Genomic DNA, 16,613 nt, shown 5'->3' with positions numbered 1-16,613 from the left:
GGTGGCCGCATCTCAGCGCTGGGTGAGGGGTCCCCGGGTAACCAGCCGCCCCGCCCCAGAGGTGGCTGCATCTCAGCGTCGGGCGACAGGTCCCCGTCGAGGCCCCACCCCCCACCCGCAGCTGGGTCTGAGCCGCGCCGTCCTCGCAGGTGATCAACGCCATCGAGCAGGACTACCGGCTGCCCCCCCCACCCGCCTGCCCCACGGCTCTGCACCAGCTCATGCTGGATTGCTGGCAGAAGGAACGAAGCTCCCGGCCCCGCTTCGCCCAGCTCGTCAGCTCCCTCGACAAGCTGATCCGCAACCCGGCCAGTCTGCGCATCGTCGCCCGGGACGGCGCCGGGTGAGTCCTGTGGGGCGGGGCCTGGGTGGCTGGGATATGGGGGGGCTCAGAGCTGCTGGGCCTGGGGGGAGGGGGGACTCAGAGTGGCTGGGCCTGGGGGGCTGGCGTATGGGGGGGCTCAGAGTGGCTGGGCCTGTGGGGATGTGATATGGGGGGGCTGGGATATGGGGGGCTCAGAGCGGCTGGGCCTGGGGGGCTGGCATATGGGGGGGCTCAGAGTGGCTGGGCCTGTGGGGATGTGATATGGGGGGGCTGGGATATGGGGGGCTCAGAGCGGCTGGGGCACGGGGGCTAAGATATGGGGGGCTCAGAGTGGCTGGGCCTGAGGGGGGGCTGAGATATGGGGGGCTGGGATATGGGGTAGGAATGGGGGGGGTTGGGGGAAGGGAAGGGTGGGGTTAGGGGCCACCTGTTCCCCTCCCCCCTTTTCTCACCCCCCCGTTCTTTTGGAGTCCCCCTGAACCTTCTCCTCTCTCAGTTCCCCGGGGGCGGGGCTGCAGCCGGCCCCCGCAATCCCGCTCCCTCCCCGATCTCGGGCAGAGCAGCCCCCTCTATAACCCACCCCACCCCCCAGGCCATCCCACCCGCTCCTGGACCAGCGGGCCCCCCACAGCGCCTCCTTCGGCTCCGTCAGCGACTGGCTCCAGGCCATCAACATGGGCTGCTACGAGGAGAACTTCAGCTCGGCCGGACTCAGCTCCTTCGAACTCCTCAGCCAGATCTCCAGCGAGTGAGTGACCCCCCCGGCATGGGGCGGGAGTGAGGGGCACCGGCAAAGCTGGGGGGGCAGGGCCGGGCTAGCAGGGGCTGCGGGTCGGGAGTGAGGGGCACCGGCAGAGCTGGGGGGGCAGGGCTGGGCTAGCAGGGGCTGCGGGTCGGGAGTGAGGGGCACCGGCAGAGCTGGGGGGGGCAGGGCCGGGCTGGCAGGGGCTGCGGGTCGGGAGTGAGGGGCACCGGCAGAGCTGGGGGGGGACAGGGCTGGGCTGGCAGGGGCTGCGGGTCGGGAGTGAGGGGCACCGGCAGAGCTGGGGGGGGACAGGGCTGGGCTGGCAGGGGCTGCGGGTCGGGAGTGAGGGGCACCGGCAGAGCTGGGGGGGGACAGGGCTGGGCTATCAGGGGCTGCGGGTCGGGAGTGAGGGGCACCGGCAGAGCTGGGGGGGGACAGGGCTGGGCTATCAGGGGCTGCGGGTCGGGAGTGAGGGGCACTGGCAGAGCTGGGGGGGCTGCTAACCCCCCATCTCTCTGCCCCCTCAGGGACCTGCTCCGAATCGGGGTGACCCTGGCTGGTCACCAGAAGAAGATTCTCTCCAGCGTCCAGAACATGCGAATCCAGAGCAAAGTGGCCCCGTCTGGAGGGGCGGCCGGGAGCCGATTCTGATCCGGTTCCGGGCTCACGTCCTGCCTGGTCCCCCAGAGCTGGGAACGAACCGGACCCTGGGTTACTAATGCGACTCTGACTTCGCTGCATGGGCCGGTCTTGAACCAGAAACTTGGGGGACCCCTGCCCCCCCCAGCCCCTCAGGGCTTGCACTTATTCTATCTCAGCAGGGAGAATATCGTGGTTTGCAGGGGGCGTGGCCTATTGGTGGACGGTTCCAAGATGGTCTAGACGGTATTTGGTCCTGCCATGCGGGCAGGGGACTGGACTTGATGACCTCTCGAGGTCCCTTCCAGTCCTAGAATCTATGAATCTATGGCCGCAGGTCCAAAGATGGCCAATGGGCTCTTCGGTCAACTGCCAAGATGGCCGCTCTTGCTTGGGGTTCCCAAGAGGGCCGCTCTTCCTTGGTTGCCGGGTAGCGCTCAGGACCCCGTCCGGTTCCCAGGACGGCCACCCCTAGGGGGTCTCAAGATGGTCACCACTGGTTGGGGAGACCAAGATGGTTGCCCTTGGGGGACCTTCGATGGGGAATCCAAGATGGCCGCTCTTTCGCCAGAAGCCTCCTCCCTCGCAAACAGTTGAGGGGCAGTGATGTAATCAGGGGGTTCCCTGGGAGGGGGGAAGACCCCCCCGGCATCTACTTGAATCTCTAGGCCCCTCCCCCACCATTGGGGGGGCCTCGGGAGGGGGGGCTATAAACTTGGGGCTCTCCCCTCCCCCATAAAGCCAAAGAGTGACTATGGACAGCGGTGATGTCATGGCCGCCCAGTGATATCATAGACCTGGGATGGCCAGGAACAGGGGGTGACATCATCCAGTGACTGCCTTGTGATGTCATCAGGAGCAGCTGTGATGTCATCACATCGGGAGCCCGTGATGTCATCGTTGCCGGCCCGGGGTGTCATCATTCGGCAGCCGCCCGCCCTTGATGTCATGAGGTCGTCGAAGCAGGACGTTGGGGGGGGGGGGGGCTGCTCTGTGGGGTCATCAGCGGGCGCCGGGCTTTCAACTTCATATTGAAGGCAAATTTAAGCGGGGGGGAGGTAATTTCCAGCCCCTCCAGGACTGGGACAGCTTGTGGGGTATCGGACTCCCGCTCCCCCCAGAGCCGAGGTAGATTTGAGGTGTCCCCGCTGCCCCCCCCCCAAATAAAGTGGGATTCACTCAGCTCTCTAAGGAAGTGGACCGAGGTATCACAAGGGGGGGGGTCGATTTCACCTGGGAGTGGAGCCTCAGAGGGGGAGGGGTCTTGTTCAGCCCCGCCCCCTTGTGTGCAACTGGGGGGCTTTATGCGTTGGTAGGTTGGGGGGGCACAGTGCGAGCGGTGAGACAGTAAACCGGGGGGCCAGGAGCCCCGGACTCCTGGGTTCTCTCCTGGCTCTGGGAGCAGGGTGGGATTTTTTTTCAGCAGCTGCTGTTTATGTGACCCCCAGCAGCCGGGGCAGGAACAGGAAGTGGGGAGGGGGGAGGAGGAAGGAAGCTGCCACCCAGGCCAAGCCCCACCCTGTGGACAATGGACAGACTGACCCATGGACTCACCCCTCCCAGAGCCGGGGACAGAACCCAGGAGTCCTGGCTCCCAGCCCCCCTGCTCTAACCCACCAGCCCCCACTCCCCTCCCAGAGCCGGGGAGAGAACCCAGGAGTCCTGGCTACCAGCCCCCCTGCTCTAACCCACCAGCCCCCACTCCCCTCCCAGAGCCGGGGAGAGAACCCAGGAGTCCTGGCTCCCAGCCCCCCTGCTCTAACCCACCAGCCCCCACTCCCCTCCCAGAGCCGGGGACAGAACCCAGGAGTCCTGGCTCCCAGCCCCCCTGCTCTGACCCACCAGGCCCCACTCCCCCTCCCAGAGCCGGGGACAGAACCCAGGAGTCCTGGCTCCCAGCCCCCCTACTCTGACCCACCAGGCCCCACTCCCCTCCCAGAGCCGGGGAGAGAACCCAGGAGTCCTGGCTCCCAGCCCCCCTGCTCTAACCCACCAGCCCCCACTGCCCTCCCAGAGCCGGGGACAGACCCCAGGAGTCCTGGCTCCCAGCCCCCCCCTGCTCTAACCCACGAGCCCCCACTGCCCTCCCAGAGCCGGGGACAGAATCCAGGAGTCCTGACTCCCAGCCCCCTGCTCTAACCCACCAGCCCCTGCTCCCCTCCCAGAGCCAGAGAGAGAACCCAGGAGTCCTGGCTCCCAGCCCCCTGCTCTAACCCACCAGCCCCCACTGCCCTCCCAGAGCCGGGGACAGAACCCAGGAGTCCTGGCTCCCAGCCCCCCTGCTCTGACCCACCAGGCCCCACTCCCCTCCCAGAGCCGGGGACAGAACCCAGGAGTCCTGGCTCCCAGCCCCCCTGCTCTGACCCACCAGGCCCCACTCCCCTCCCAGAGCCGGGGAGAGAACCCAGGAGTCCTGGCTTCCAGCCCCCCCTGCTCTAACCACCAGCCCCTACCCCCTCCCAGAGCCAGAGAGAGAACCCAGGAGTCCTGGCTCCCAGCCCCCCTGATCTAACCCACCAGCCCCCACTCCCCTCCCAGAGCCGGAGAGAGAACCCAGGAGTCCTGGCTCCCAGCCCCCCCTGCTCTAACCCACCAGCCCCCACTGCCCTCCCAGAGCCGGGGACAGAACCCAGGAGTCCTGGCTCCCAGCCCCCCTGCTCTGACCCACCAGGCCCCACTCCCCTCCCAGAGCCGGGGAGAGAATCCAGGAGTCCTGGCTCCCAGCCCCCTGCTCTAACCCACCAGCCCCCACTCCCCTCCCAGAGCCAGAGAGAGAACCCAGGAGTCCTGGCTCCCAGCCCCCCTGCTCTAACCCACCAGCCCCCACTCCCCTCCCAGAGCCGGGAGAGAACCCAGGAGTCCTGGCCCCAGCTGCCCCTGCTCTAACCACCAGCCCCACTCCCCTCCCAGAGCCGGGGAGAGAACCCAGGAGTCCTGGCCCCCAGCTGCCCCTGCTCTAACCACCAGCCCCCACTCCCCTCCCAGAGCCAGGGGAGAGAACCCAGGAGTCCTGGCTCCCAGCCCCCTCCACTACATTCGTGCTTCATGGAGTCAGTGCCAGATGTTCCTCCATTTGCAGATGTTTGTGCGGGGGGGACGGGGGGGGGCGGAGGCGGAGTTGGTCTTTAAAAGGGAAAGTTTATGGAGTTGTAGGTGGGAATGTAAATAGAGGGGCCAGGGCCGGGCTGCAGGTCGGAGTGAGGGGCATCGGCAGATCTGGGGTGGCCGCCCCGCTCCCTCCCCACTGCGTCCCCCAGCGCCACCCTGGGGCCAGCCCCACCTGCCAGGGGAGAGCGCCCCCTGCTGAGCCCCCCCGCCCCGCTCCCTGCCCACCGCGTCCCCCAGCGCCGCCCTGGGGCCAGCCCCGCCTGCCGGGGGAGAGGGCCCCCGCCGCTGAGCCCCCCGCCCCGCTCCCTGCCCCACAGCGCCCCCTAGCGCCCCCCTGGGGCCAGCCCCGCCTGCCGGGGGAGAGGGCCCCCGCCGCTGAGCCCCCCGCCCTGCTCCCTGCCCCACAGCGCCCCCTAGCGCAACCCTGGAGCCAGCCCCGCCTGCCAGGGGGGAGCGCCCCCTGCTGCCCCCGCCCCGCTCCGCTCCCTGCCCCACAGCGCCCCCTAGCGCAACCCTGGGGCCAGCCCCGCCTGCCGGGGGAGAGCGCCCCCTGCTGAGCCCCCCGCCCCGCTCCCTGCCCCACAGCGCCCCCTAGCGCCGCCCTGGGACCAGCCCCCGCCTGCCAGGGGGAGAGCGCCCCCTGCTGAGCCCCCGCCCCGCTCCCTGCCCCCACAGCGCCCCCCTAGCGCCGCCCTGGGACCAGCCCCGCCTGCCAGGGGAGAGCGCCCCCTGCTGAGCCCCCCGCCCCACTCCCTGCCCCACAGCGCCCCCTAGCGCCGCCCCTGGGGCCAGCCCTGCCTGCCAGGGGAGAGCGCCCCCTGCTGAGCCCCCCGCCCTGCTCCCTGCCCCATAGCGCTCCCTAGCGCCGCCCTGGGACCAGCCCCGCCTGCCAGGGGAGAGCGCCCCCTGCTGAGCCCCCGCCCCACTCCCTGCCCCACAGCGCCCCCTAGCGCCGCCCTGGGGCCAGCCCTGCCTGCCAGGGAGAGAGCGCCCCCTGCTGAGCCCCCCGTCCCACTCCCTGCCCCACAGCGCCAGTCCTTGGGCTGCCACCAGCCTTTCCCCGTGCGGGGGCACCTGCCAGCACCCCCTGAGCCACTCCGACTCTCAACAATAGCCCCAGCTCCACCCAGTCCCATCCCCCTCCAGTCCATGGCCCAGTCCCCGGGTGCTGGGTCCCCGTCTCACAGCCCCTCCACTGGGCATCACGGAAACTTATCGAAGGACGGGGGGGGTCTGGACAGACATGAAAGGATGCTGAAAAATCAGCATGGTCAGGGGCAGAGAACCCAGGAGTCCTGGCTCCCAGCCCCCCTGCTCTAACCCAGCAGGGGGGGGCTGGGAGCCAGGACTCCTGGGTTCTCTCCCCGGCTCTGGGAGGGGGGTGGGGGCCGGTGGGTCAGAGCAGGGGGGCTGGGAGCCAGGACTCCTGGGTTCTCTCCCAGAACTAAAAGCCCCTTTAACAGAAATGATGGAAAATTGACATTTTGGGTATTTATTTGTTTTCGGTGCAAATCAGAGACGTTGCAGGAAGCTCTCGCTTGGTGGGGGAGGGGTCCCCTTGTCTCTTCGTTCCCCATGTCGGGGTGGGGGTGGAGGATAGACCAGGCGTTCTTGGCCCCCCCTCAAAAAACAGAGCTGGCGGAGGACGGGGGGGGGGGGGGGGCTGTGTTACAAATCCAGCCATGTCGCCTTCAGGACCAGGCCTCCGGCGTCACTTCCACAGGCTGCGTTGGGCCAGGGGACGGAACCCTAGAAGAGATGGGGGGTGAGGTCGTGGGGTGCAAGAGGCTGAAGTTATGGGGTGGCGGGGGGGGGGCAGCATCCCGAGCCAGAGGGGAAATAAAGCGCCATGCAGTGGCAGGGGGACTATTAACCTCTGGAACGCCTAGCCCCTGGATTTGGTGCAACAGAGGCAGGCTGGGGGAGGCTGAGCATGGACAGTGGGGTGGGGGCAAAGCAGGGGCATTAGACGGGGATAAGGGTTTGCAGCCCCCCCCCCCCAGCAGGAGGGTGACTAGCTGCAGCCAAGTCAAAGGAGGGGGCATCATTAACCTGCGGAACTAGCCGCCACTGGGCGTGGCTGGCCGGGCATTAACCTGTGGCATTACCCACCACCGGGCCCAGCTGGGCGGCGTTAACCCGCGGAACTACCTGCCGCTTGGCGCATCTGGGCAGGCGTTAACCTGTGGAACTACCCGCCACTGGGCCCAGCTGGGCGGGCGTTAACCCGCGGAACTACCTGCCGCTTGGCGCAGCTGGGCAGGCGTTAGCCCACGGAACTACCCGCCACAGAGCCTGGATGGGCGGGCGTTAACCCACGGTACTACCCACCACTGGGCAAATCTGGACGGGCGTTAACCTGTGGAACTACCCGCCACTGGGCCCAGCTGGGTGGGCGTTAACCCGTGGAACTCCCCGCCACTTGGAGCCTCTGGCTCCTACCTCGGGCATTAGCAGCCTAGCCCGCTGAGGGTCCCGATTCGGTCCAGCTTCACCCCGAAGCAGCCCTGGGGCGCCGGCGCCTTCCTAGTCCGGCCCCGGAACTTCTCTGCCCGGTCATGAAGTCGGCGAAGAAGCGGGCCCAGGCGGGGTCCAGGGAGGGGGGCTCAGGGCTGTCGCGCAGGGGCGGCTTCCCGCCGGGGAGACGCGGGACCGGGGGGGGTGGGGACATCGGCGGAGAGCGGGCATCACCCGCCAAGTCAGCGAGAGTCTGGGGGTGCGGAAAGAGGGACCCCATTAAAGAGGGAGATCACATCACACGGAGACAGCCCACGCCCCATTTATCCAGCCCCCGGGTACCCCTGGCACAGAGACACAGCCTGGCTCTGGAAGGGGAGCGGGGTCCGGTGGGTCAGAGCAGGGGAGGCTGGGAGCCAGGACTCCTGGGTTCTCTCCCCGGCTCTGGGAGGGGAGCGGGGTCCGGTGGGTCAGAGCAGGGGGGGCTGGGAGCCAGGACTCCTGGGTTCTCTCCCTGGCTCTGGGAGGGGAGTGGGGTCCGGTGGGTCAGAGCAGCGGGGGCTGGGAGCCAGGACTCCTGGGTTCTCTCCCTGGCTCTGGGAGGGGAGCGGGGTCCGGTGGGTCAGAGCGGGGGGGGCGGGGCTAGAAGCAGGACTTCTGGGTTCTTTCCCCGGCTCTGGGAAGGGAGCGGGGCGGTGGGTTAGAGTACGGGGGGCTGGGAGCCAGGACTCCTGGGTTCCCTCCCTAGCCCAGTACCTACCTTGGGGTGCCGGAGGGGGGCCAGCGAGGCGAGTTGGGGGAGGAGGAGGAGGAGGAAGAGCAGGGTGGATGAAGGCTGCATGGTCCCTGCGTGAGTGAGGTGGGGCTGGGGGATCCAGCCGGGTGTCTGGGTCCCACTGGCTTCTCCTCCGCCCTGGCCCCGGCTGTATAAGGGGCCCTGAGGTGTGACGTGCCCCCCTGGCCACCCCATCCTGGACTGCATCACCCGGGGCAACAGATCCCCGCCCCCCGCTGGGGCAGAAGGGGGCGGTGGGAAGGGGGGACGTGGGCGGGGGGGGCTTTTGTGTGGGCAAAGCAGCTGCAGGGTTTGTCGGGGTGACGAGTTACTGGAAGGGGGGGCAGCGGGAGTCTGGAAACAGACAGATGCCCCTCACTCCCGACCCGCTGCCCCTGCCCCCCCCTGCCCTGCCGGTGACCCTCACTCCCGACCCGCAGCCCCCTGCTAGCCCAGCCCTGCCGGTGCCCCTCACTCCCGACCCCTCAGCCCCCTGCTAGCCCAGCCCTGCCGGTGCCCCTCACTCCCGACCCTCAGCCCCTGCCAGCCCAGCTCTGCCGGTGCCCCTCACTCCCGACCCGCAGCCCCTGCCAGCCCAGCCCGCCCCCCCCCCAGCTCTGGCGGTGCCCCTCACTCCCGACCCTCAGCCCCCTGCTAGCCCAGCCCTGCCCCCCCCAGCCCTGCCGGTGCCCCTCACTTCTGACCCGCAGCCCCTGCCCCCCCAGCCCTGCCCCCCCCCCAGCTCTGCCAGTGCCCCTCACTCCCGACCCGCAGCCCCTGCCAGCCCAGCCCTGGGGTCCCCCCTCAGCCCCCGCCCGTGTATTATTTCGCTTGCATCCCGTCTTCTCCAGCCAAGGTGGTTTCGTGCCCTTTTCCCCGGCCCCTCACTCCCCCCTTTAACTCCATCGCACGGGGTAACCTGGTGGGGGCCGGAAAACATCCGGGGGGCAGAACGGGGCCAGAGCCCACGTCGCTCCACTGGGGGTTGCCCCAGAGACCAGCCAGTGGCCCGCGGGGAATGTGAGTTCCAGCTGCTATGGATGGGCCGGCTGGGGGGCTGGCTGGCTCGGGGGTGGGGGGCAGGGAGTGGGGCCCGGGGCTTGTCCCCTGTCGGGGGGGGGGGGGGTGCTGGCCCCTAACAGGAAGTTGGGGGTCAAGCTGGGAGTTTGCGTCAGGAAGTGGCTCTGGGAGTTGTCCTAAACTCCTGCCTCCCAGTCCCCCCGCACACCTCTCTCTTAATTAACAGGCTAATCCATGGATTAACGAGCCAGGGGGCTAATTAAGCCATGCGGGGATTAGGGCCGCTCAAGCCAGGGCCGGAGCCTGTGGCCCAGCTGGGGACGAGCGGGGCCATTGTGTGGGGAGCAGCTGGGGGGGCCCAGGGGCCGCCTCCTCCCAGCAGGGGGCCTCTCTGAGCCCAGCCCGGTGGGGAAGGGGGACTGCCAGGGGCTGGGAAGGGTGGGGTGAGCACAGCCGAGCCCCGAAGAAGTGGGGGGGGGCAAGGGGAGCCCCACACGGCCGCACGGGGGGTCTGGGAGCCAGGACTCCTGGGTTCTCTCCCTGGCTCAGGGTGGGGAGGGGAGACGGGTGTAGAGGGGGGCAGGGAAGCCCGGACTCCTGGGTTCCTGCGCGGTGCCCCCAGCGTGCCAACAGGACGGCAGATGCTGACGCAGGCTGCTGGCGAAGGCGCCGGGAGGCCGCGGCCCGTCCCCTCCCCCCAAAAGCCTAAAAAATAAAAACTCTCCGCCCCTCCCCCATGACTGAGCTGGGAGGGGGGGGGGGCCCAGGGAGACAAAGGAGCTGGGATTCCTGCCCCCCACACGGGGTTCCCTGGCCAACCCCTATTCACCAGCCACCCGGCTGACGTCAGAGGGGAAAGGCCCTGGGGCCAGCAACCCCCCCCGAGGGGGCCACTTGGGGCTGGCTCCAGGCCTGACCCATGGCTCAGCCCTGGTTGAGGGCCGATGCTTGCTGGAAATTTGCAAAGAGGGACCCCCCCCCCAGCTCTACCCACCAGCCCCCACTCCCCTCCCAGAGCCGGGGAGAGAACCCAGGAGTCCTGGCTCCCAGCCCCCCCTGCTCTGACCCACCAGCCCCCACTCCCCTCCCAGAGCGGGGAGAGAACCCAGGAGTCCTGGCTCCCAGCCCCCCTGCTCTAACCACCAGCCCCCACTCCCCTCCCAGAGCCGGGGAGAGAACCCAGGAGTCCTTGGTCCCAGCCCCCTGCTCTAACCACCAGCCCCCACTCCCCTCCCAGAGCCGGGGAGAGAACCCAGGAGTCCTTGGTCCCAGCTCCCCCTGCTCTAACCCACCAGCCCCCGCTCCCCTCCCAGAGCCGGGGAGAGAACCCAGGAGTCCTTGGTCCAGCTCCCCCTGCTCTGACCCACCAGGCCCAACTTGTAGATAAATCTCTGATAATTTTCATATGATTTTACATTGTGCCTCATCACATAACCTTGTAAAAACCTCTGTTTTCATGGGACTTTGTAGCAAAGCCTCACGTGGGCACTTTGCACGGCCCTTGGTAGAATGTTATAGCCCCTAAGGATAGAATAAGGGAGAAGAAAAATGTCTTTTTGCTGGGAGTAGAACAAGATCCCCCCGCCTCTCGATCACTTGCCGGGTTGAATGACCGAGGGTGGATGAGCCAGGCGGGAAGGCAGCACCTCCAGACAGTCTCAGCCGGTCGGGGGGCTGGGAGCCAGACCCAAGGCCGATCAGACGTGTCAAGTGGGCTCATGAAAGAAGATCAGACATATTGACGGCCTCGGGGGCTAGGAGCCAGCACCTTCTTTTGGAAACACCCTCTTTGAAACAGCAGTGGGACAACCCCCAGAGACAAGCAGCACAAAGGACCAACGGACACAGACACGGAGTTTGAATCTGTACATTTGCACGAGAGGAAAGCTGCTATAAAAGTGAGGTGTCTTGCACAGGACCCCGGGTCTCGTCTCGTCAATGTCGGAGCATCGATCCGGATCGGCAGAAGCCCGGCTCCACCCCTCCCCCATCTAACTTGCCTGGCCAGTGCAGTTAAAGGGAGCAGCTAGTTGGTAACAACAAGACAGAGTGTGCTTGTGTGTGTGTGTTGTGTGTGTGAGTGTGTGTGTGTGAGTGTACTATATATAGATATATGCATATGATACAGTGCTAACCAGGGCCGGCTCTGGCTTTTTTGCCACCCCAGGCAAAAAAACCTCCCGCCGCCGTCCCCCCTCCCCCCCCCCCGGTGGGAGCGTGGCAGGGGAGGGCGGCGAGCCCACCGCAGCTCCGCTTTCCCCAGCGGCCAGAGCGCCAGGGGGAGGGCAGAGAGCCCAGTCGTGGCCCCGCTCTCGGGCCGGAGCACCGCGCCGCCCCCCTCCAGGCGCCACCCCAAGCACAGGCTTGGAGGCTGGTGCCTGGAGCCAGCCCTGGTGTTAACGAATACACGTATTACTAATAAATGTGGCGTTTTGCCTTATTCCCCCGGAAAAGATCCTGCGCAGTACTTTAAGTACAACACACTCCCCTCCCAGAGGTGGGGACAGAACCCAGGAGTCCTGGCTCCCAGCCCCCCCTGCTTAACCCACCAGCCCCCACTCCCCTCCCAGAGCCGGGGAGAGAACCCAGGCGTCCTGGCTCCCAGCCCCCCCTGCTCTAACCCACCAGCCCCCACTCCCCTCTCAGCGCCAGGGAGAGAACCCAGGAGTCCTGGCTCCCAGCGGGGTGTCTGGAGCGGACAGAGGCGTGGGCCAGGGGATGGAGGGACGGACACCAGAATCAATCCAGGCAGTAGAAGTGTAAATTTATTCTCATTCCTAGAACACAGCCCAGCCCTCAGGACAGACGGACGGGACGGGGTGACACCAGGGAAAGGACCCAGGAGTCTGGCCTCGGGAGGTGCCCCATCACCACTGGGGTGAAATGAGCAGATGTCAGGTGCCGGCAGCCCCCACGCCTGCCCCCCATCTCAGGGCTGAGCCGTCATGGGAGAGGGGCAGCCTCAAAACCGGGTTATGCGATCCTGAGCGCCGGGGTTCACGGGGTCCCCCTGGCCTAGAGGCGAGAGAGAGACAGAGTCACCGACAGACCCCTTGCCCGGTGCTGAGATGTGGCCACCTCTGGGGTGGGCGGGTGGTTACCCAGGGACCCCTCACCCGGTGCTGAGATGCAGCCACCTCTGGGGTGGGCGGGTGGTTATCCAGAGACCCCTCACCCAGTGCTGAGATGCGCCCACCTCTGGGGTGGGCGGGTGGTTACCCAGGGACCCCTCACCCGGTGCTGAGATGCACCCACCTCTGGGGCAGGGCGGCTGGTTATCCAGAGACCCCTCACCCGGTGCTGAGATGCAGCCACCTCTGGGATGAGGCGGCTGGTTACGCAGGGACCCCTCGCCCGGCACTGAGATGCGCCACCTCTGGGGCGGGGCAGCTGGTTACCAGCCGTGTGGAACAGGAAGTGGCGGTGAATCCTGTTTCTGATAGGGCACGTCTGGGAGGGTTTAGAGGGAATGACCGGACACCCATCTTTCCCGCCCTTCCGTCTGACCACCCACAACCCGTCCCCGTCTCACCCAGGGGTGCCATCACTGGGATGCTGCTCTTGTGTCCTCTGCGAGCCTTGCGCCTGGGGGGAGAGAGAGGACCCCACGGCCGGGTTAGGACCCATTCCCTGCCCCCCTGAGCCAGCCAGTCGCTGCCCTGGGGCCAGGTGGGAGCCGGTGCCCCTAGAGGGGACAGGCCCCTGCCCCATTCCCCCCCCGGACGCTCACCGCTGTCTTCGTCGGCAGAGGCAGACGCTGGTGACGACAATGACGATCAGCCCCAGGGGACGAGGACGCCCACCAGGATGGCGGGTGAGGTGACCTGTGGGCAGAGGGAAGACAGAGCTGAGCCGAGCGAGGGGATGCCGGGCTCGGCAGGGCGGGAGTCTCCCCTACCCGGCAGGCCCCAGGGCGGGACCAGGCCAGGGTGGATCCCATACCTGGCGGGGCCGGGGACTCCGGGGCCGCGTCGTCCGTCACCCGCTCGCAGAGCCCCCCCGCGTAGCCTCGGCACAGTGGCACTCGTACCCGCCGACCGTCTCCTGGCACCAGCCCTCGTTCTGGCAGGGGCTGCTGAGACATGGGCTGGCTGCGGAAACAGAGAGAGATGGGGGGTTGAGTGCCAGCCCCCCTGCTCTAACCACCACCCCCACTCCCCTCCCAGCGCCGGGCAGAGAACCCAGGAGTCCTGGCTCCCAGCCCCCCCGCTCTAACCACCACCCCCACTCCCCTCCCAGTGCCGGCAGAGAACCCAGGAGTTCTGGCTCCCAGCCCCCCCGCTCTAACCACCAGCCCCCACTCCCCTCCCAGCGCTGGGCAGAGAACCCAGAGTCCTGGCTCCCAGCCCCCCCCTGCTCTAATCCACCAGCCCCCACTCCCCTCCTACAATCCCCTGCTTGCAGCCAAGCACAGAGGCAGCCGGGGCATTGGCCACTGTGTGTCATGGCCCCTGCACAGCTCTGGGTCAGGGGAGATTCCCCAGCTCTGCAGGGAGGCGGCTGGCTCATGGCCCCCGGCTCCCCCCTCACCGCGGTAGCAGCCTGGGTGTAATTGGCGACAGCACAGATCAGGGGCTCGAGGCAGCCGGCCGGTTCGCAGATCAGGGCCCCTGTCTCCAGGCAGGTGCAGCGCTGGGCGCAGTCAGCCGTCAGGAACGTGTCTTTGATCTGATGGGGTGGGGGAGAGTCAGCAACTGCACAGAACCCAGGAGTCCGGGATCCCAGCCCCCCGCTGCTCTTAACTGCCAGCCCCCGCTTCCCCTCCCAGAGCCGGGGAGAAACCCAGGAGTCCTGGCTCCCAGCCTCCCCCTGCTCTCAACTGCCAGTTCCCGCTCCCCTCCCAGAGCCGGGGAGAGAACCCAGGAGTCCGGGCTCTGGCGCACCTGGTAGTACTGGCTCTGGTGGGTGCAGCCGCACTGGCTGTAGGGGACGCTGTCCAGGCCGCTGAGGACGTAGCCGGGGTCGCTGGCGCAGCCCTCCACGCAAGGGCGTCGCAGGACGCGGGCGCGGCCAGATGGGCACAGCTGGCGGGACAGGCCGTCATGCAGGGCTGGTAGGTGGTGTGGGCGGGCAGGCCAGAGCTGGGGGGAGAGACGCCGATCAGCGGGGGCTGCGGGTCGGGAGTAAGGGGCAGTGGCAGATCTGGGGGGGCTGTGGGTTGGGAGTGAGGGCACTGGCCGGGCGGGGGCTGTGGGTCGGGAGTGAGGGGTGCAGGGGGGCTGCGGTCGGGAGTGAGGGGCGCTCGGGGTGTGGGTCGGGAGTGAGGGGTGCAGGGGGGCTGCGGTCGGAGTGAGGGGCGCTCGGGGCTGTGGGTCCGGAGTGAGGGGTGCAGGGGGGCTGCGGTCAGGAGTGAGGGACGCTCGGGGGCTGTGGGTTGGGAGTGAGGGGTGCAGGGGGGCTGCGGTCGGAGTGAGGGGCGCTCGGGGGCTGTGGGTCGGGAGTGAGGGGTGCAGGGGGGCTGCGGTCGGGAGTGAGGGGCGCTCGGGGGCTGCGGTCGGGAGTGAGGGGTGCAGGGGGGCTGCGGTCGGGAGTGAGGGGCGCTCGGGGGCTGTGGGTCGGAGTGAGGGGCGCTCGGGGGCTGCGGTCGGGAGTGAGGGGCGCTCGGGGGCTGTGGGTCGGGAGTGAGGGGTGCAGGGGGGCTGCGGTCGGGAGTGAGGGGCACTGGCCGGGCGGGGCTGCGGTCGGGAGTGAGGGGTGCAGGGGGGCTGCGGTCGGGAGTGAGGGGCACTGGCCGGGCGGGGCTGCGGTCGGAGAGTGAGGGGTGCAGGGGGGCTGCGGGTCGGGAGTGAGGGGCACCGGCCGGGCGGAGGGGCTGCGGGTCGGGAGTGAGGGGCACTGGCCGGGCGGAGGGGCTGCGGGTCGGGAGTGAGGGGTGCAGGGGGGCTGCGGTCGGGAGTGAGGGGGTGCAGGGGGGCTGCGGTCGGGAGTGAGGGGCGCTCGGGGGCTGCGGGTCGGAGTGAGGGGCGCTCGGGGGCTGCGGGTCGGGAGTGAGGGGTGCAGGGGGGCTGCGGGGTCGGGAGTGAGGGGCACTGGCCGGGCGGGGGCTGTGGGTCGGGAGTGAGGGGCGCTCGGTGCTGCGGGTCGGGAGTGAGGGGCGCTCGGGGGCTGTGGGTCGGGAGTGAGGGGTGCAGGGGGGCTGCGGTCGGGAGTGAGGGGTGCAGGGGGGCTGCGGGTCGGGAGTGAGGGGTGCAGGGGGGCTGCGGGTCGGGAGTGAGGGGCACCGGCCATACCACACCCCGTGGCCTCTCTCCAGCCGGGCAGCGCCAGTCCCAGGCTCTGGCAGCTCTGGACGTAGATGCTGAAACTGTCGCACAGAAGCTCCGAGTTGTTGTACACGGCGCAGACGTCATAGACGCAGTTCCTGCCGGGGGGGGGGGGGGGGGGATTACAGACAACACAACACAACCCCCCCCACTGTGACACGACAGCTCCAGTGCTACACAACATCCCAACACCCTATAACTCCCCTGCATGTCAATACAGCACCCCCCAACAACACCCCAGAATGTGACACAACCCCGCAGCCCCCCAAATACCTCTGCCCAGCACAACACCCCCCCAGGGCAGCGCTGGAACAATCAGAGACACACACACAGATACACACAGAGAAACACACGCACACAGACACACACAGAGAAACACACGCACCCAGCAGTACACGCACACACACACACACACACAGACACAAACACGCACCCAGCAGTACACGCACACAGACACACATAGAGAAACACATGCACACACACTCACAGAGACATGCACACACGCACACAGACACACTGTGACAAAGTGGGACTGTTCTTAATGTTTTCCTCAGTTTCCCCTATGCAGTTCTCAAGTATCTAGGTGGTGGGATAAGGGTGTATGGTGCTGCAGAGCAAAGGGCCAGGGCACATAAATGCCGGACACTCTGTCTCCTGGCAACTGATGGCCTGGGCCCCTCCTCGGCAAAGGTGCCAACTGAAGGTGTTGGAGACAAAGGGGTCAGGTGACCTCCTGGCACGGGAAAGAGACAAAGCCCAGAGAAGGAGGGGCTGGACGGGGGTGGGAGTTTGGGGCTGGCTGGGGACTGGAAGGGAGGGCGGACTGGGGTCTGCCTCGCTGGGCCCCAGAATGGACCCAGCCGAGGGGTCCTGTTCGCTGGACCTACAAGCTCTGTTTTAGACCATGTTCCTGTCGTCTAATAAACCTCTGTGTTACTGGCTGCTGAGAGTCACGTCTGACTGCGAAGTGGGGGGGTGCAGGACCCTTTGGCTCCCCCAGGACCCCGGCCTGGGCGGACTCGCTGTGGGAAGCGCACGGAGGGGCAGATGCTGAATGCTCCCAGGAGAGACCCAGGAGGTGAAGCCGTGTGAGCTTCTTGCCCTGAAGACAGTCTGCTCCGGAGAGAGGAGGGCTCCCCAAAGTCCTGCCTGGCTTTGTGGGGAGCAGTTCCAGGAGCATCGCCCGGGGGACTCCGTGACACACACACACACACACACACACACACCACCCGCGGGTACCCACTCCTGGAAGGGGCTGGGATCCAGCTCTCCGTGGCAGCC

At 67.6% G+C, this 16,613-nt stretch overlaps 1 protein-coding gene and 2 long non-coding RNA genes across 3 annotated transcripts in view; 1 reads left to right on the top strand and 2 right to left on the bottom strand.

Annotated features, from left to right (window-relative positions):
- Positions 1–2,900, top strand: part of EPHB4 (EPH receptor B4) — a 36,990-nt gene extending 34,090 nt beyond the window's left edge. Inside the window, 3 exon segments of the mRNA XM_065570396.1 lie at positions 150–343; positions 918–1,073; positions 1,598–2,900. Coding sequence (XP_065426468.1) covers positions 150–343; positions 918–1,073; positions 1,598–1,721 — 474 coding nt within the window. The 3' untranslated portion in view covers positions 1,722–2,900.
- A 3,409-nt stretch (positions 2,901–6,309) lies between these two features.
- LOC135976075 (uncharacterized) lies at positions 6,310–8,429 on the bottom strand. Its single transcript, XR_010593292.1, has 3 exons — positions 8,035–8,429; positions 7,260–7,527; positions 6,310–6,566 (listed from the first exon to the last, which is right to left on the bottom strand). It is a non-coding gene; the product is annotated as an uncharacterized LOC135976075 (long non-coding RNA).
- Positions 8,430–11,946: 3,517 nt separating this feature from the next.
- On the bottom strand, positions 11,947–12,883 carry LOC135976069 (uncharacterized). Its single transcript, XR_010593287.1, has 3 exons — positions 12,800–12,883; positions 12,602–12,654; positions 11,947–12,084 (listed from the first exon to the last, which is right to left on the bottom strand). It is a non-coding gene; the product is annotated as an uncharacterized LOC135976069 (long non-coding RNA).
- Positions 12,884–16,613: the final 3,730 nt, after the last annotated feature.

This window comes from Chrysemys picta, chromosome 16 (assembly GCF_011386835.1).
Source record: "Chrysemys picta bellii isolate R12L10 chromosome 16, ASM1138683v2, whole genome shotgun sequence".
Lineage (NCBI taxonomy): Eukaryota > Metazoa > Chordata > Testudines > Emydidae > Chrysemys > Chrysemys picta.
Note: the sequence above shows the minus strand (reverse complement) of the source record. Positions and strands in the feature narration are given on the sequence as shown.